Genomic DNA, 20737 nt, shown 5'->3' with positions numbered 1-20737 from the left:
GACAGACAGACAGACAGACAGACAGGGGAGAGACAGACAGATAGAGACGGACAGAGACAGTGAGACAGTGAGACTGACAGATATGCAGACAGGCAGACAAAAAGACGGAGAGAGAGATAGCGAGAGACAGATAAAGAGACCGATAGACAGGCTGACAAACTGATTGGCAAACCTATAGAGAGACTCGAAGCGACGGACTGACAGATGTCAAGATAATTACACATTATATTGCTATGCCCTGTCCATTGCGTTTTTGGTCGAGCTGAACCACGTGACAGCCAACAAATACATAGTAATGGTTAGTTTCCATGCCCGTGAATATGAATAATATCATAAACGTAGTAACTTTACGGCTAAAACGAAAATTTTGATTTGTACAAAGATCAATTAACCACAAAATAAAATGAAGCATTTGTGGGCCAAGTTTAGACGCTTGTTTTCCAAAAATTCTCCGGATTTGCAGAATTTTTTGCAGCGCGCACAATACTCACTGACAGGTCCGGGATGCCGTTGTCGTTAGCATAGGAAATGTACGTAAATTGTAACGGTTTTTCGGGGTCCATTGATAATATAATTGAAATAACAGACTCCGCGCTGACCATTAACGTTTATTTATTGGCGCGGGCAAGAGGAAAGCCAAATTAACGGGCTCGGCAAGCCTCGCCCTTTAATTTTTGGCTTTCCTCTCGCCCTTGCCAATACATAAACGTTAATGGTCAGCGCGTCGTCCGTTATTTCTATATTGTATTTACGTTTAATGTACAATTCCATGCCTGGTGGCAGATCATGATTTTTACTTAGAATATCTTTAACTGTCAATAAATTATGCGAAAGGTATCGCTTTGCAATGGTTTCATTTCTTGTTCACCTTTTTTTTCAAAGTTTGTGATAAACAGCAATTTACTTGCGGAGATTTGTCTTGTATACCTAATTTCTGGGTGTGTGACGATGAACACGACTGTCCAACCGGTGAAGACGAAGGACTTTGTGAAGGTATGTCTAGCTAAATAGGTATCATTAGATTTAATGCCTACGGTCGGAAATATGTCATTGAAATAAATAGTTAACGCACAAATTAGTGACGTGGTAAATGTGTGTATACCCAGATTTTCGATGAAACTGATGAGTGAGTGGCTACCCTTAGGAAACACTGCATAATGTTTGTTCTTTTTCAACTTTGAGAACAGACATACCGTACAGCAAAGGTTTCCAGGTATTGCGAAAAAAAAATTGATTCAAAGCCATGAAAAAAAATCTTGAAGAAATTTCTTGGTAGGTTTTCCCGCTTATACAGAAGTGACAGTTGTTTTTCTCTTACTTTATATTATTCACATGTGCTGAAGATTACTACCGCTGCGACGATGGCAAGTGTATACACGAGTATTGGAAATGTGACGGTGAGATGGATTGTCTTGATGGTGATGACGAGGATGGTTGCCAAGGTAATGAGATGTACCTTGTACAAAATAATATTTGTATATCTCTCACCAGACAAGTCAATGATATCCTCCAGCTTTTGCTAGTAATGACTGACATGTGCTTATGTCGTTGTTTATAGCATTAGAGCGGCGATATCATTTTAACACGAGATTTTTGTCCATTTAATCCACACTGCTTGACTCATTGCAGTGTTAGCCCTAAAGGGCCTTCTATAACCCACTTTTGTCAGATATACCGCAAGACTTGTCATTGCCACTCGTTTTTGGTGTCATTCACTTTTGCAAACCATGAAAATCTCTATATCTCCCAGGCTATGACCTACAGAATTTATGTTTGTAAAGAGAAGGGAGATGATATAACCGAACCAGGGTTCAAATTTTTACAATGTAGGTATCACTAGATTTTGTGCCTACCGTCGGAAATCTGTCGTTAAAATAGATAGTTATGCACAAAGTAGTGACGTGGTAAATTTGTGTATATTACCCAAATTTTCGATGAAATGGGTGGGAGTGGCTACCCTGAGGATACACTGCATAACATTTGTTCTTTTTCAACTTTGAGAATAAAAATACCTTGCCAAGGGTCCTAGATATTGCAAAAAAAATGATTAAAACCCATGACAAAAAAATCTTGAAGAATTTCTTGGTAGGTTTTCCCGCTTTTACAGAGATGATAGTTGCTTTTTTCTTACTTTACAGTATTCACATGTGCTGAAGATTACTACCGCTGCGACGACGGCAAGTGTATACGCGAGTCTTGGAAATGTGACGGCGAGACGGATTGTACTGATGGTGATGACGAGGATGGTTGCCGAGGTGATGAGATGTACATTGTACAAAATGATATGTGCATATCTCTCATCAGACAAGTCAATGATGTCCCCAACTTTTGTCAGATATACCGCAAGACTTGTCATTGCCACCCGTTTTTGGTGTCATTCACTTTTGCAAACTATGAAAATCTCTATATCTCCCAGGCTATGACCTACATAATTTATGCTTGTAAATATAATATTGGTCTCGTTTTCATTATACAAACCCTTTCTGATTTTTCTCGTTTTATTCCTTAGATATTTGTACTCCAAATCAATACTTATGCTACAGTGGAGCCTGCATTTCAGATGAGGGACGCTGTAATAGTACACAAGACTGTGAGCTTGGGGAGGATGAAATTGATTGCTCAGGTACAGTGAAACACTGTTGTAAAATGTCAAGGGCTATCATTAAAACTTACTTTTCGTTTCTGATAGATTAAATGAGATGCCTAGCATATAGATGCCAAAGCAGCATGATTTGCGAAATGAGTTGGATGCCCACAACTCGCTATGAATACTTCTAAAGTAGAACACGCGTGCTAGACTCCAATGTGATAATCGGCCTGCTTGTTGTAGACCCACCTTCCTTGAGTGATTTTGGTCATTTTTTGTTTTTATTGTAAATTTTGAATCCGTGTAATATGGTCTTTGAGTGGACGATAAGTTTGAAACAATAACATACTTGGAAATTTGTTAGATTTAAAAAAATAACATTGTAGGCCAGTTTGCGTGCCGTGTTTTCTTATGTCTTAACGGTTTCCAGATTAGTCAAGGCAATCTCAAGAGCGTAAGTAGATACGTTAATTTCGTCCGGAGGAGAGCGCATGCGTCAGTCTTCTTCCCAGCTGCCGGCAGGAAGTATGTCGTGGCTACTGAAGGTAGCCGTCGATTGCAAAAGCATGGTCCACAAAAGCGAAATATCAAGCATATGGCCGGAAATGAGAGAAAAAATAAAATTGTTAGAGTTACGGTCCAGCTTAAAACTCTAGTTTCCGATGCGTTGATAAGGTGTAAACTGGAACTGGTCGCAAGCGAGCACTGTAATGCAGAACGCTATGCTTACTCATTCAACACTAAACTGAGCTTCGAACAAAAACTGGTGAACATCTTGCGCACAACTGTGAGGCTGCTCATTGTAGTTTACGTTATTTAATCTCGTTTTACTATAACACGTATTTAATAAAACTGTTCCCGTACAAAACAAATAACGGCCGAAAATCAAAGTAGTACGTCTTTGCCTTTATGTGTTTGCCAATTAAAGTCCCGCATTCAAAATTAATCGCCGCGAAAACCAAAACGTACATTTGTGTCCGCTAAAAAGTGACGTGGACCCAATGCAAAGTATAGTCTGAAATTCAAAACTGACCCCGCCCCAATCAAACTTGGCTTACTCCCAAAATCCAAAAATAAGTATTATTCTGATGACAGTTTACATGTTTGTCTGCACCTTATGAAGTCCGACATTCAAAATTGAAAATTTGATTGTGTAAGAATGATTGCAATTGATCCAGTGCATAACTTGTTTCTTTGGGTTGGCAAGAAAATGTTCAAACTCTACTTAGAAAAAAATCTTGACACTAAAAAAAAACTACATATTCTCCAAGACAGAATACAGGGGATGACAGTGGCTTGTGATATTGGCAGAATACCACACAAAATTGCTTCCAATTATGGAAAGTTTTCTGCTGACGAATGGAAATATTGGATAACTGTATTTTCTATGTATAGCTTGCACAAACTAATCCCATATAATCATTTGTTGTGCTGGGAGCGCTCTGTTTTGCTGGTTAATTTTTGCATCAAGTGTGAGAATCTCTATGGTAAAAAGATGACAACTCCAAACATGCATCTAATGTGCCACATGAGGGAATGTTTATTTGACTATGGGCTATAAGTGCCTTTTGGTGTTTTCCCTTAGAAAAATACAATGGATATTTTGGGTATATTCAAACCAATAACCGATCTGTTGAGATACAGTTTATGAGAAAACTTACTGTTCTAAAGTGTTTTTTTTTTGTATTTATAAAACTTTTATTCGAGTCACAACATAAAAAAATTACCAATGTGTTACATATTACTGTCAGCTGCTTTTAAAAATACAATATGGTCAATGAATCAATGAAAATAAGTCATGGATGTGGACCAGTCAGTTGTAAATACTTTCCCCATTTCTTTATGTGGTTATCAACTTTGTTTTTTCTGTTGGCAATGTAGTATTCTGTCCTCTGTATCTGCTGAACATAGTTCATAAAGTTGGTAAAGTTAAGCTCCCCCTTATTACATCTTACAATGTAAATATATCTCTTTGCGACTAATAGAAGGAAATTGACAATCATTGGAATCTCTGAATCTCCAAGCAAAACTCTCTCTGGATTAAGCGGGGTCCGGAGACCGAGCCCTCTTCCAAATATATCTGTAAAAGACCTCCAAAATCGGTCGACATGATTGCAGTGAAAAAACACTAAAGTTTGTACAGAAGGTAGATATGAAGAGTGTGCTCAGCGAGCAATTTTAACCCTGCTTGAAAGACCTGCGTCAAAAAGGAGCTGTGTGAAATGAGTATTTTTCTCTTTTGGCTGCTGCTCATGCAAAGTTTATGGAAAATGTTTTCTGGGGATGTACCAAATCAATCTATGTACCGACTGGATATGTTGAGGGGGTTCTTTCACACGCAAACACCGAACTACTTGAAGCAGTATATAAATTCATGTACCAAATAATGTTGTGAGTGGATTGAGTAAACTTGTAAAGAAATATCCGTCATTGCATATCTTTGGGGAGAAATTAAGATCCCGACTGGGCTGTCGAACATTGAGAAGTGCAAAGGTGATGGGGTAGTAGTTCTGGTGACACTGACATATCACCAACAAACATTCGGCAATGTTTGATTCATTGGTATTTTGCCATTCTGTACAGTTAGATGGCAAATGAATGGTACATTACTTTGCCCAGGTTAGATGGTATAAACCGCATTCTGACAAATTTCCTGACACATTCTGACATTTATGCAAGTGCATAAAGATGCATGCAGTTCTACCTTTATGCTGCATAAAGCTTATAAAGTATATCTGTCTTCATATTTATGTTAGCTTTATGCTGTGCATAAATCTGGCATTCATCTTGTGTCGAAGTCAACTTCGATTGAAAAGTATGCGATATTTTAAGGCACATATTTATGTCAGTATAGCATTAAAATCATTGTGATTGAATTGTTATTAGGTAATTATAAACTTATGCAGTAAATTCAAAGAAACCAAAATTGAAAAAAATAGAATAATTTCTATGACTTTGAAAAAAAATTAAACAACCATGAACGTGTTTTTTTTCAAATCAGCTACTACTCTTTCCTGTGGATAAACTCAATCACGCTGAAAAACAGCGTGCTGCTGGTCTTGTCTATCGTCGTTATCATAGTAGTTCAACGGACAGTCGCCACCGAAAAACGACGAATGCTCGTTTCAAAATATCAGAGAACGCGATATTCAACTCTTTGACTGAAGTTCACGTATTTCATACTTGTACAAAACTCTCGACCGTCGCGATTTTAGAATGACGCATTCAGCGTGGTCACAGATTCACATCCGTTTTAGGTACATGTAGACTCGCAAAGCCAAAACAAGTCGCTTTTAGAATTGTTCGAGTTTCGTGTCAGAATCGATTTATTTCAGTTTTTCGCCAACTGCTACTTTTTATCTTACTATTAGGAAATCGTTTTAGATACCAGATATTGTCAGGTGTTATATTTAGTTTAGCCTAACGATGGGTTCTAACCTGGCACAACACAAAGTTAGCCCTGCACTATAAAGTGCTGCTTCTGAGGTCGGAAACCGCGTTCATGTAGCTGTCCGTTTTTAGCTCCATGCCATGTTCAAGGTGGACTGTGGTCGTTCTTCAACACGCACATGATGTAGTATGGAACGTAAAAGCAAGCGTACGCAACACGGTGTCTGAATTAACTTCGTCTTTGTCGGTGTGTACGAAATTCATCGACACGTGTCTCTCTCCGGGCAGAAAGCTTAAAACGCAGTGACGATTGTGCAACCAAAAGACATAGTCTAGTCGGAAGGTAGGGTTCCCATGCACCCCATGGAGGTATTTTTTAACCTACATTTTTGTAATCCTTAGGGTCTATATTTAATGAATTTTGATGTTCCCAAAATCAAATAGTGTCCCATGGGGTTCATTTGGCGCCATCTTGGCCGCCATCTTGGCCGCCATCTTGGATTTCAACAATGGAGTAGGGGTCACGTATTTACCGCTCGACGGAAACAGAAACAATAAAATACTATAAACGTTACATTTTTGGAAAGCCAAGATCGTGGCTTTTCATTGATATAACTTAATCTATTAATATTCGAACGTCCATTAGACTTTATATCGGCCATTGACCGTAAATCGTAAAATTTGCTAAATTTCACACCCAATAATTAAGTTCCCGTTCCTCCAAACAATTTTTCATAAGGTATTTATATATTTTTTGGAAGAAATCAGTGCAATAAACAAGAAAAACAACATTAAAAGTATGTGTCTTGAGATTTAGTGGGTGCATGAGCTTGTTTTCTTATTACGCGGTATGCCATATATTCGTGTGTAACATAAGGGGTAGGGGTAATGTTTCCCTTTCTGTTTCGAATCATGAATGATGAAACCATAAAAATGTTACATTTTTTGAAAGTGCTGCATCAGACCTTTCTAAAAATATATAAATTTATGGGGAAAAATTGCATATTCAAAAGTTACAGAGCTTAAACCTTTCAGTTTGTGTCGATTTTAAGTGATTTTTTTAACGAAATTACAACATATGGGGTAGGGGTAATGTTTCCCTTTCTGGCGCGAACCATGAATTATGAAACCATATAAATGTTATACTGTTTGAAAGCTCTGAATAGGGCCTTTTCAAACATGTATAGTTTTATTGGGAAAAGTCGCATATTTGAAAGTTACAAAGCTTAAGCCTTTCAGTTTGTGTCAATTTTAAGTGATTTTTTGAACAATATGCACAAAACAGTTAGTCCGTTGAATTGGCCAGGTATCGAAATCATCCCCTCTAAGGCATTTTACCCACTATGATTTTCTGTTAGCTAGTATTCTCAGCTGTCATAATCTGCTTATTTTCCATTTAACTGATGGTGTTTAAGAGTGTAACGACTTATTTTGTAGGGGGCTGTCACGCCCTCAGTAGTAAAATAGGAATGGGTTGAGGGTAACATATTTACCCCTAGTCGGAAACAAAAACAACAAAGTACTATAAACAATACATTTTTAGAAAGCCCAGATAATCCACTTACCATTGGTATACAACTTAATGGGGATAAATCAATATTCAAACATCGATTAGGTTTTATATCGGACATGAAATGTAAATTGTAAAATTTGCTTAATTTCAAACCCAATGATAAGTTCTTGTTCCTCCAAACATTTTACAAGGTATTTATATATTGTTTTAAAAAACACTTAATGTAATAAAGAAGAAAAACAATGTTGAAGTGTGTGTATTGGGGTTTAGGAGCATGCAGAATATGTAGTATGTCACATACCTCTCTGTAATAGACTTATGGTTTGCCATGCGTTGAGGAAGAGAATCCTAACAAGAGTAAACCGTAGCTTCTAGCTATTTTTGTGTCTTGTGCTTCGTGTGTTGTTTGTGGAGTCTCTTTGGACTTGTGTTTTAATATTCTTTTCTCAGTTTTTTCGTCGTATTATGTATCGGAGTCTCATTCTCAGTATGAATTCATTTGTGTCTTCTAGGAGATTGATTCTTTTTGGACCTTTTGATGTTGGAATTAATTTCAAGCCTTTGCAAAGAGCGTTCATTTCTATAATTGTTTTATTTGTGTGAAGAAAGATTCTTAGTAAATCCATTTTTTGTTGGTCACTGTGTTTCGTTTATGTTTGGTATGTTGTAATATTGTGTTTGAGATATTTTGTTTGTCATTTTGTGCATTTATTTTTGCTTTTTTAGTTTTATTACGCTTTCTGTTTCTGAGTTTTTAACACAATTTCGTGTGTGATCATGTTTTGCCATTGTGTTCGGAAGTGCTTTTAAAACCGGTGTGTGGGGTATAAAAGGCCCCCAACTCATTGAAAATTCATAATGACGCTTGAGTGACAACTGGCAATAGCTAGGTAGACCGCTCCCTTAAAATCAGCCTAAACGATTCTCAAACAAAAATCATTAGCAAACACCTAGGCCATACAGGTATCCGCAAAGTTTCACAAAGTTTTTTAAAACTACGACGACTTGGGGGAAATCGCTTCTGAACAAAGGGAACGGCCTTCAAAAGGCAGTTGTTCCATGATTCAAACAATTGTCAATCATTCGGTGACGCGCAGAGGTGTAAACTGGTCAAACATTTGCTGTGCACGGCATACGATAACAATTACGATGTAAACAAACCATAAGTATGCTTAGAGTTATATCAGCGAGCAAAGGATGAAAACTTTGTGTAAATTGTCATAAACTCTTTTGCTGGCATTTATGGTGCAATGACATCACGAAAGTGAACCATTTTCAGACGTCACGGTGACTTAGCAAGAGGACTATACTGGTAGTACGATGTATTCTTGCGAAAAGCGCGTAAACGTTTTAAAACAAAACTGTAGTTTGTACCGAGAATGACATCAAAAACAACCTTCAAATCATGATGGTAGCCTCCACGACCAATTTAATTATAATCAGTCAAAGAGATCCACGTATTTAACAACTTCCAAATCTACAGTCGAACTTGACAGAACCGAAAAATTGGTTTGGATGTTATGCTGACCACGAAAAAGGTCGTTTTTATACGTGGAAGTGACATGTCGTGTTCGGAAACCTGGTAAGGTTTTGACATACCAATTGCTACGAAAATAAACATAACTCGTGATGAGTTGTGGATGTCACCCGCCGAGCAGCCGACCGTTATCGCTATTACAGGTATCGTGGTACACGAGATTCAAGGAAGTATCGACCCGTACGTAATGTTGTGAACTTCCTTTATTTTCTGATTTTAATAGCGATCGGTCATGACGTCGCCGTTTACTTATTTCCTACCATTTTCCTGACATGTTCCTCCTTCCATGCTCAGGTGGATACAGTTTAGTCAACATTCATCGGTAATTCACCATACGAAATTGCCAATTTCGGGTTATTTGTAATTTTTCTATAAGTTTTTTACTTTTTTGATAATTATTCAACTTTAGACGGCGCCAATATTCGTATGTAATGGAGGTCAGTAGCCGAATCATTCACATAATGAACGTTGATATAGCCTGAATCTTCGGTAAATTTATTCAAGCAAACTCTGGTTTGATTAGTTGATAGTTTTCCTTTCTTTCTTATTTCGAGTATTTGCCATGGCGTAACTGGAACGAACCACGAAACGAAGGCTGTACGTATCTATATTAGTCCGAGCCTGAGCGTGATCTGAGAGCAAACAGATCCGCAGATAATGCGAACGATCGCAACCGTTACCAACAGACTCATTATGCAGAGCCATGCCCCAAAGCGCCCAACCAAACTTGGCACTAATCATGATCCCAGTCCATTTCGAGCCGGGCTTTAAGGGAAGTGCGGTGGCCTTCGAAAGACCCTTTGGTTTGGTTTTGTACAGTAGTATAGGAAGAAAACCCGACCTATCGTCGTTGCTGTGAATGTTTGTGTTGTTTTTAGCCTCTTTTTTGCCTATTTGAAGAATCGTCTTTGCAGCCTTCCATCCTGCGTTCTGTGTAGCGAGTGTCTTCTATCGCTCTCTTAAATTTGTGATGTACAACTGTCTTGAGTCCGGTGCTTTATTGGGTGTAGAGGTAAATAGTTAGAGATCAGGGTGATAAATTGGTTGCCGCAGTGTTATTCCAGGTGTTGCCACTTTTGAAGGATTTCAACACTCGGTATTTTGGCCTGGTAAGTATTCTTTAAGGTGTACCCGTAGGCTACGTGGTACTGAATAGGGGCCACTTAGGTTCAACACATTCGATTATCTTGGCTCTCGCTTATACCCCCGTTGTATGAGTAACTGGGATCGGAATGGGAAAGGCTTAATCAATATCCATCTTTGCTAATATTAATTCTCGCTTGGCTTACAGATGGCCACCTCTACTTGTTTCGGTGAAAATTTGACTTTCAATTGGACAAAACATTGAGTATGACTTTCTTCTGTATGTTATTTAGGCCTATGAAAAATATGAAAATTGCATACATGTTGTTGTCAAATATCTCAAATCTTAGATTGTAAGAGATAGGCTAAGGCTTCCCTGTAATCATACAAATGAGTTAAGTGGGAATTTATTGGAGTAGATTACAGTAATCGAAGAGAATGGTTGACACTATAGAAAGACTTATCTCGGACTGCGGGGACCTAACTATGAAAGAACAGCACAGAATACTTGCCCAATGTATGAACTGTTCATGTATAGTACAGGCAGTACTGTACAACATGGAATGTAAAACATGCAAATCAAAGAAGTGGTAAATTTTCTCAACTTTTCACAAAGTTTATATTCCATCATTACTATCAGGATTAGGATTTTCCCAATCTATAAATAATCTATAAATAAGCTATTACTTGATTACACCTTGATTCAGCATGAAGTGTTATTTTGCATTTGCCACGCAACCAGCCATGCCCGTCCCTGGGATCGCGAACAATGCCTTTAACGAAGCTTTTGAACGATTTTTGTGAATTGTGTAAGAATGTCCTCTCTGTGGACTATAATGTGTGAAGCCGTTGTCTAGCTCGCTTGACTCTGATGATTATGTTGACTTCTTTTTTCTCAGCTGCTGGTGCTGATCTAACTCGAAAGTTAGATCAATCTAGTCTCTCTGATTCGATCATGCTGGTGGGAATGGTATCTTCAAGCATTGACCCTAAAATGTCCGCTTTTAGGGTCTTTGCTTCAAAGACGTCAGGGTCTAACATTGGTTAAATATCATCCATGATAAGAAACTAATGATAGATTCACTCACAAGGCATTTTAAACATTGAGGTGTCAATGGAAATATAAGCCCTTTTAGTCATTTTCTGAGGTTTGTCTCGCCTTCTTATTGCTAGGTGTAGGAGTGTTTGTTCGCCTTCTGTTTACTATTTAGTTGCGTAATTTGAATGCGTTCTGTGACATTTGGCTTTTCAGGTTTTAGTTACAGAATTATTTGCTATTGAATTTTAGTAGCCAGTCGAAAATGTAATCGTCATTGGGAGTATATAGTGTTTCGAAAAATTCGAAAAAATTGGTTATGATCTCTTGTTTTCTGGTAAGGAAGGTAAAGTGTTATCGATCCATCTTATCTTAGTATGGAGAAGCTATATTGTGGATAATGGTGATTGGTTTTGAGCGATAAAAGATTCTCTCGTGTTCCCGTGTGGTATTAAAAGTAACACTATTAATAGTGAGCTCTGATTTGCCCAGACGGTCACGTGACTGCGCATATATTTACGATATACTGTAAAGTTGGCCATTCCTATCTCCAAAGTTGGTTTCTTTCACATTGTTTTTATTTTCATCACAAGTTTCAATATACTGATATAATATAGCGATAAAACAACCCCTATAAGTTGGGTACACCCCTCGTGCTAGATTTTGACCATTTCACTCCTTATACACACGATTGAAGTTCGTGCGTTTATGTTGTTTACCGTTCGAAACCGTGGGGTGTCCTTTCCAAGTGGTGCTTTATTGCTTATACATCCTTTGCGATACAATTAAAGAAAAGGGATTGATTGTTGCTGCTGTCATATCATTTAGCATGACGACTATGACATCCAATTTAATGTTGTGGGTTTGAAATATATAATTTTGACATATTATAGTTGTTAACTTTCTTTCCTTAATTTGAGTTATTGAAATGAGTAAAACGTCCTTTACTTACCACCATTTTAACTTTTAGTGCTATTTTATGCCCTATAGAGTATTTTTCTATGTTCCTTTTAACAAGTAAATGTCAGTGAAGTAACACAAACTTTGAATTTAGGCATTGTCACTGCATAATTTTTGAGTTTACCCCATCAAGCCATATCTTGTTGGAAAAACAACATCGTTAGTGTTTCAGAGATATGATATTTATGTGGCTTCCGTATTCTCTGCGTTTGGTAAGAGAGGAAACATTACCCATACCCCTATCCCTTAATGTACATTATAGAGGGATGTACGGCATACCATATATTAGGAAAACAATCGACGCATCCCATAAATCTCGAAATACACACTTTTAATGCTTTTTTTACTTCCCTATTGCATTAAATTCTTTCAAATAATAAATAAATACCTTGAAAAATTGTTCGGAGGAACAAGAACTTAATTATTGGGTTTTTTAAATTAAGCAAATTTTACAATTTACATTTCATGTCCGATATAAAACCTTGTCGATGTTTGAAGATCGATTTATCCCCAATAAGTTATATACTAATGGTAAGGGAATTATCTGGGCTTTCTAAGAATGTATTCAATACATTTTGTTTATGGTACTTTTTTGTTTTTGTTTCCGACTAGGGGTAAATATGTTACCCCTAACCCATTCCCATTTTACTACTGAGGGCGTGACAGCCCTCACAAACAAGTCGTTACACTCTTACACACCATCAGTTAAATGGAAAATAAGCAGATTATGACAGCTGAGAATACTAGCTAACAGAAAATCATAGTGGTAAAATGCCTTAGAGGGGATGATTTCGATACCTGGCCAACGGACTAACTGTTTTGTGAATTTGTTCAAAAAAATCACTTAAAATTGACACAAACTGAAAGGCTTAAGCTTTGTAATTTTCAAATATGCAACTTTTCCCAATAAAACTATACATTTTTGGAAAGGCCTATTACAGAGCTTTAAAACAGTATAACATTTATATGGTTTCATAATTCATGGTCAAGCAGAACGGGAAACATTACCCCTACCCTTATATTATAATTTAGTTTTAAAAAATCACTGAAAATTGACACAAACTGAAAGGCATAAGCTTTGTATCTTTAAATATGCGACTTTGCCCAATAAATCTTTATATGTTTGGAAAGGCCCTATTCAGAGCTTTCAAACAGTATAACATTTATATGGTTTCATAATTCATGGTTCGAGGAGAAAGGGAAACAATACCCCTACCAATATGTTGTAATTTCGTTCCTAAAAATCACTTAAAATCGACACAAACTGAAAGGTTTAAGCTTTGTAACTTTTGAATACACAACTTTTCGGCATAAACCTGTATATTAGTCCTTTGGGCCTTTGGCCCAAAGTACTAATGTGATGACGCGGCCTCTGTTGTTGCATACAGTGGGCCGTATGCTGTGGACGCAGGTATCTCAGAAACGCTTCAGTAACTTTTTCTGAAATTTGGTCTGGTAGACACTTGGGCATGTATCTCAAACGGTCTTTTTTCTTTTTTTGATTGAATCATTTTAAAGTCACTTTTTTAGCTTTTTTGTGAAAACCACTATTTTCAATTTTTCCTCAAAACCACTGATTTGATTATTGTGATATTTGGCATGGGTGTTCGTATAGTTGAAATGCCGTCAGAAATGTTCAAAATTTGGTGATACACGCCTTGTATTATTTTTAAACAATATTTTTATCCATTTTTATTTTATATTTACTTGATTTTGACTCGCTTTCGTTAAAGCTACCGTCTGCGCATGCGCACAACTCTAGGACAAAATCTGAGTTGAAGAATCGAATCGGACGCCATTTTTTACTTTGTGAACGTTTCACTGTGTATTTCAATACGTTCTATAGTTATGAAGTTGACAGTGATGCACTTTTGCGGCTGTCGTGTATTTTTTGGTACGAAAGGCACCTTTGATCGACTGAAGAATGATGGCCTCCGTAGGCGATAAACACCGGTACCGGCAGGCATATCAGTTCTACTGAGGAAGTAATCCACTGGCCCGTATAGGTCAGGGACTCACTTAGGGGAGAACCACTTGATTTCTGGGGGGGGGTATGGAGGATTTTGAGAAAAATTTTGTCACCAGGTGAAATAAAGGAAAAAATAAGCCTGTAATGGCTTGAGAAAAAAAATTCTCATAACAGACAGAAATAAAAAAGGAATTGTCACAATGCAGTTGAAATGAGCAAAATTTTGGAAACTTCATTCTCATGTATTCTTTGCTAGCATGCTGCCATAGGCAGCGCAAATGTTTTTACCACAAGCAATTCTCATGTGTTTTTTTCCCAGCACTTATGATATAAGCATTCACTACTTTACACCTCAGTGCACTCGATGTTTTCCTTCCCTTTCTGACCCAAGAAATCATATTTCAGGATTTCTGTTGCAATATCTCATGGGTACAGGAAATATCTAGATGGAACTATTTGACTTCTATACATTGTGAAAATTTAAAACACAAGACAGGAGTCAATAAACTAGTGTTAAAACCAATATATTATTCTCTCAACATAAATATGTTAGAAAGATTACAAGTTGTCAATGAAAAATTGAGGAACAACAAATATAATGAAATACAATGTGTGAGCCTTGTTTCTCTGACCACAAAAGATAACATCTCCCCTGAGAACTTAAAAGGAATTGACTGTTATAAAGAAAAGCAGGTATAGTACTGATCACAGTTGATTTGCCAAAAAAGTGTTCTATAATTTAAAGTTGTATATATACTAGACTTTCCATTTTGTTTTCATTTGTTGGAATGTAAAATGAATATATAAAACCATCCTGTGATATGTGAAACACTGGCTTAAATTTGAAAAATTGCACTGCTACTCCATTTGATAAAAAAAAATGATGCAGGTCTGACAGTTGAAATTAAAAAATGCTGTCTCTCTGACAAAAAAAGTTCCCATACCCACTTCCTGCATACCCCCGAAATCAAATGGGTCTCCCCTTAATATGCGCATGCGCATATAACAAGTTAGCGTTGTTTTGCAAGGACTTTGAAAAATCAAACCGACGTGCCATCTTGTTTCTCGGTCTTGTGCGAATTTTGACGTTTTGAAGTTTTTAGCGTTTATTTGATGATGTTTTGTAAATATGAAGTTCACAGTGATTGTACTTTTGTTGCTGTCATGTATTTTTTGGCACGAAACGCTCCTTCGATAGACTGAAGAATGATGGCCTCCGTACTCGGTACTCCCCAGTACCGGCGAATCCATTGCTTTAGCGAGGCAATCCCACCGGCGGCCCGTTAGTAATAGCTGGGTGAGAGCGAGGGAACGCTCTGTCCTTCTACCTCCATGTCATAACAAACTAGCGTCGTTTTATGTTGATGTACTGTCCTTTCGACACAGCGATAACTTTAAGTTTTCTGTTGCTTATTTTGGGTAATTTCGACAGTTGTGCATTGATTTTGACATCATTGTTGACTTCGATCGCTAAAGACAGTGTGTGCTTATGTTGACCATGGAGGTAGTCCATGTGTTGACCGATTTACGCGCACTTCAGAATCACGGCATAATCCGACATGGTAATTTGGCATGATCATCAGATCATACATGATCCGAGATTGCACTTTAGCAAGGTCACGATAACTAATGTTGTTTGTTTCACTGTCGTTTAATACCTATATTTCCACTAAAAGACCATTAGAATTTCCTCCTGGCTACTTTGAAATCGTGCATTGGCATGCATGTAGTTGTCAACATCACTATGCTTGAATGTAGTAGACTCTTACTATGAATATATCGACTGTCACTGCATATTGCATATGTGTGCAAGTCACTCCATATCATATCAAAAAATGTAGTATTGCGACGTTTGAGCTGCCAGAAGCCAGAATTTACAGTTTATGAGAAAGTTATCTTACATGTAAAACTCAGTTCTACTGTGAACAAAATGCAAGCTATGTTGCATAACTATCGTGAATAACATAATATTTTGTACCTATCACCGTGTCAGAAAATCAGAAGGAAACAACCAGTCAGACAAACTCTGGTCAGGATGATACTGTCCAATTTTAATATTTGTCTCTCGGCACACACCAGATACTCATGACTGTAAAACAACATTTCCATATAATTGTATATTCAGTTTTATATTTAGTTTGCTTTTCACCATATTCTATGTCCTTCCCTGCACTACATAATTCAAAATTAAATATTGTTTTTGGCCTATACATACTTGAGGGGTAAGCTTATTTAGTCTCATACATTAAAGATGCACTGTTGACCTACAGAGTCCAAACTTTTTATCATTGTATTGTAGATAGGTGTACACTCCAAATACTAAGTACAAGTGTGGTGAGTGTAACAAGCAAATGTTTTTTAGTCAATGGCCCAAATTTATTTTCTATTTGATGGACAATAAATACATGTGTAATCAATGCCAACAATCCAGTTTAAGTAATTTGGTTTAGATTAGCCATTGTCCATTATATTACAATAGTTTATGGCTAAATTTTCTCCCCTTCTGTATTATATTTGTTCACCGTTTCCTGTTTTAGATATTGTTGATCCCATTGAATCATTCTTAATTCACTTTCATATTTACTTTCATTTATGTCCAAACAATTTGACTTTTTGCCAAATTTCACATTATGGCAAATAATAAACAGTGAGGAGGTACAAAGGGCGTCGGTGCCCCCGGCCCCATGTTTTTAGAAAGTTCTGATGCAGCACTTTCAAAAAATGTAACGTTTTTATGGTTTCATCATTCATGGTTCGAAACAGAAAGGGAAACATTACCCCTACCCCTTATCTTACTCACGGATATATGGCATACCGCGTAATAGGAAAACAAGCTCATGCACCCACTAAATCTCAAGACACATACTTTTAATGTTGTCTTTCTTGTTAACTGTACTGAGTTCTTCCAAAAAATATATAAATACCTTATGAAAAATTGTTTGGAGGAACGGGAACTTAATTATTGGGTGTGAAATTTAGCAAATTTTACGGTTTGCGGTCAGTGGCCGATATAAAGTCTAATGGACGTTCGAATATTAATTTATCCCTATTAAGTTATATATCAATGAAAAGGCAACGATTTTGGCTTTCTAAAAGTGTAACGTTTATAGTAATTTATCGTTTCTGTTTCCGTCGAGCGGTAAATACGTGACCCCTACCCCATTGTTAAAATCCGAGATGGCGGCCAAGATGGCGGCCAAGATGGCGCCAAATGAACCTCATGGGACACTATTTGATTTTGGGAACATCAAAATTCATTAAATATAGACCCTAAGGATTACAAAAATGTAGGTTAAAAAAATACATCCATGGGGTGCATGGGAACCCTACCTTCAGACACGACTAACATGAAAACACAATGTCATCGGACTTGGAATGCAAAATCACATAATTTTTACAAGCATATACGCAGCCAGCCTTTCTTCGCTTGATAATCAGATTTCAGCTGGTACACTACAGTGCACAGTTAATACGCTAATTTGTATTCAGCAAGAAGATTATCCCCAGAATTAGCTGGGATGACAGTTGTGTAAATAAAGCCTAACGCTTACGCTGCGAACTGGCCGTTTCAGTGTTCATTTTCTTTCAATTTTTACGTCATGTATCATTTCATTCATACCACAAATTCAGACAATTGTGTAAAAAGTCCAATACTTCATTTTGGGCTTGGAATTTCCACCGAAGATGTGAGCGAACCGGAATTTTAGCTGACTTTGTGCGACTCCAAGGGTCGCATACACATTCCTGCGATTTACTTAATTCCATTCCAACTTTTCCCCACACAGAAACTGGGCAGTTTGGATTATTCATACCATCTTAATCCTACTGTTCGTAATGTTAAGTCGTAAAGACATCTATCGCACACTTTTAACACCTTTCCCGGGATCTTGAACCCGGTTGGTCAAAATTGGCTGTTCTGGCCTTTTTGATCACCCCTCTTAAAATGCTTGGATAGTTGACTTGGAAAACAATTAAAATTAAAAGTTTCATTAGCAATTAAGCCAAACACCGGAAAACACAGAAAACATGGCTCATTACGCGTTCTCAGTAGGTGAAAAAGTTGAGGCCCTCGATGACTGTTACTGGTGGACAAAGGGTGCAGTGAAGAAAATAGTTGCAGTTGAAGAAGGACCGTGTCAGTATCTTGTCGGGTTCAACGGTTGGTCAGCAAAATGGGACAGAATTGTCGATGAAAATAGCACTAGGCAAAAGCCTTAACATTCATTCGGACACCAACAAAACCAAACAGATTAAAACCACCTCAGGATTTCAACAAATATAGTCGTAAAATGTGACTACGCTACATCATGAGACACAAACAATCGGAACAACACCAATTCAAAGAAAAGTCAAATTGGACTCCACGAACAGCAAAAAATACAAAAACCTGAAAGCTATCTGAAGCTGCTAAACTCGCACTTCTAGAGATACCCTTTCAAACAAGGAAACAAAACATGTCGCGTGCCCAAAGAATCGCGATAAACCAGCTTGCAAACAGTAGACAAATTACCATAAAACCCTTCGACAAGGGTCGGGTTTTCGTTGGTCAACACAAAAGATTACGTACACGAATGCGAAAGGCAATTACGCAACACTAAGTATTATACACAACTAGCCAGTGACGACACAGAACAAACAGTAAACAAAGTACACGAACTATTAAACAAAATGTACGAGAAAAACACACTCGATCATGATACTTGTAAGTATCTTGATCCAGAAAACATAAAATCCACTAAACGGACTCACAATGAGACCAAACATTAATATACTTGCCTCGCTACTCGAAGAGCAAGACCACTAAAATGCATTAAAATAATTTTTCACAAACACAAACTAAGGAAAGAATCTACACTGCGACTGATGAGAAACCACACTCGGGTTTCAAAACGCAAGCGTCAAAGGGCCACTCTATCAACTTTGTAACACAATAGGTCCGGCTGCGTCTCGCCATAAGCTTTCCCCACACAAACAATACATTACCGTACACACTAATCCAAACTTCCCTACAAATATCCGAGGCGAAACAAACATTTTTATTAACACAAACAATCGGATAAGAATGTAGGAACACAGTTTTGAAACGAATCAAACACAAACTCGACACAAAAACATTTTGGATAGTTAGGTGGGGAGCCTCTTTCACACTTTTTACATACATAGAATGTATTTTCAAAGAGGAGACTCGCAGTCCAGTTGCTGTGATGTACTTTAAGAAAAATTAAGACGTTTACAGGAAAATTCAGTTTAGGCTACCCTCGGCTTTTCCAGTAACCGCGAGTTACTGGTAGTGGTAGCCTGCGGTAATTTATGCACTCAAATACGATCACGGACGTACCACGCACGTACAAATACCACGATAGTAAGCTTACGATGTTGTGTGGGCCGCTGTGTGCATGTTTCATTCACAGCGTTACCGACGAACATATCACTGCACACGGGCACGAGCTTTAATAGGCGGCTTTAAATTGTCCCTTTCCAATGAACGGTAGTGTTGTATTTGTAGTGACATGTGTGGAACCAACTAATTTGTCATGCTTTGTAAAGAGTAAGTGACATGTGTGGAACCAACAAATTTGTCCGCATGCTTGTAAAGAGTAATTTTAATTCACTGATCTCGTGTGGGGGGTTCTCAACCTGATGTAATCGAAAATCCTCAGATTCCCATCTGATATAAGTATATACGTACACAAGAAAAGTAAACTTATGAATTTTAATAGACGGGGTGACTAAGACCAATTCATTCAAGATTGGTCACAGCCACCCCGTCTAAGTCTGTGTGGGGAAACGTTGTCATGCCGTTTTTGGCAATGTATCGCAACTTCTGGAGAGTGTAACTTGGCGCCACATTGACGGATTAGCCTTGTCTATGCACTAGGTTGTAGTCAGTGACTGTTTCTACAAAACCGTTTCTTAGAATTCCGATAATGTTCCAAAACAAAAGATATCGTGACAAACGGGGACACAAGCCGTTAATTTGTTCAGAATCCACCACTTCTCACTTTCAAGGCTAATTGTGCAAAAACAAAGCGGAGTATCAAAAAAACAAGACACGGTTTTTTACACGCTTTACCTTCCTATCGTTTGCAGTAAACCGCTCATCAATGGCCATAACCCTCTCGTACTTAACATTTTTTAAGTGAAAGACTCAAAAACACACATTTTGAGCAAAACAAACACACGCAAGCAGGTCTTGAAATATTCTTACAATTTTAATAATCTTCAATTGTCGAGCTACCCAAACATATACTACATGTCGTGTGAAAGATACATTTTAATGGTGAAAAATAAGGTTAAAGATAAGTGTCTGTGAATGTGGGTCTCCCTTTAATACACAACTCAAGCTGCAAACATACAAAATTAGCATTGAAAATATGCAAATTACCATTCAACCGACTCTGTCCTTCTATCATGTTACTGCAATCAACACCTGTATCAATATTCATCTGACCTCGGCCATAGAAAAGTCTGATTTCGAAGAATTAATTATGCAATAGATATCAAATCAGGTTCAACAATCACCATCACTAAAGGTAATTATAACACGCCACATGCTCATTCCGTGTCGCGATTCGCCAGAATACGTCACGTGACAAGAAATAGATACGTCTAGTCCCCACCAGATCGACAAAAGTGACGTCAGAGGGTATTTTTGAAAAGCT

At 37.6% G+C, this 20737-nt stretch overlaps 1 protein-coding gene across 1 annotated transcript in view; it reads left to right on the top strand.

Moving 5' to 3' along the window:
• LOC139143661 (low-density lipoprotein receptor-like) overlaps nt 1-20737 on the top strand; it is a 150127-nt gene that overhangs the window by 1600 nt on the left and 127790 nt on the right. The window contains exons 3-6 of the mRNA XM_070714175.1: nt 883-993; nt 1344-1442; nt 2139-2255; nt 2510-2623. Of these exons, the coding sequence (XP_070570276.1) occupies nt 883-993; nt 1344-1442; nt 2139-2255; nt 2510-2623 (441 nt within the window). The remainder of the gene's footprint in view (nt 1-882; nt 994-1343; nt 1443-2138; nt 2256-2509; nt 2624-20737) is intronic.

The sequence above is a fragment of the Ptychodera flava genome, chromosome 1 (genome assembly GCF_041260155.1).
Source record: "Ptychodera flava strain L36383 chromosome 1, AS_Pfla_20210202, whole genome shotgun sequence".
Taxonomy (NCBI): Eukaryota; Metazoa; Hemichordata; class Enteropneusta; family Ptychoderidae; genus Ptychodera; species Ptychodera flava.
This window is presented reverse-complemented; position numbering and strand designations above follow the sequence as displayed.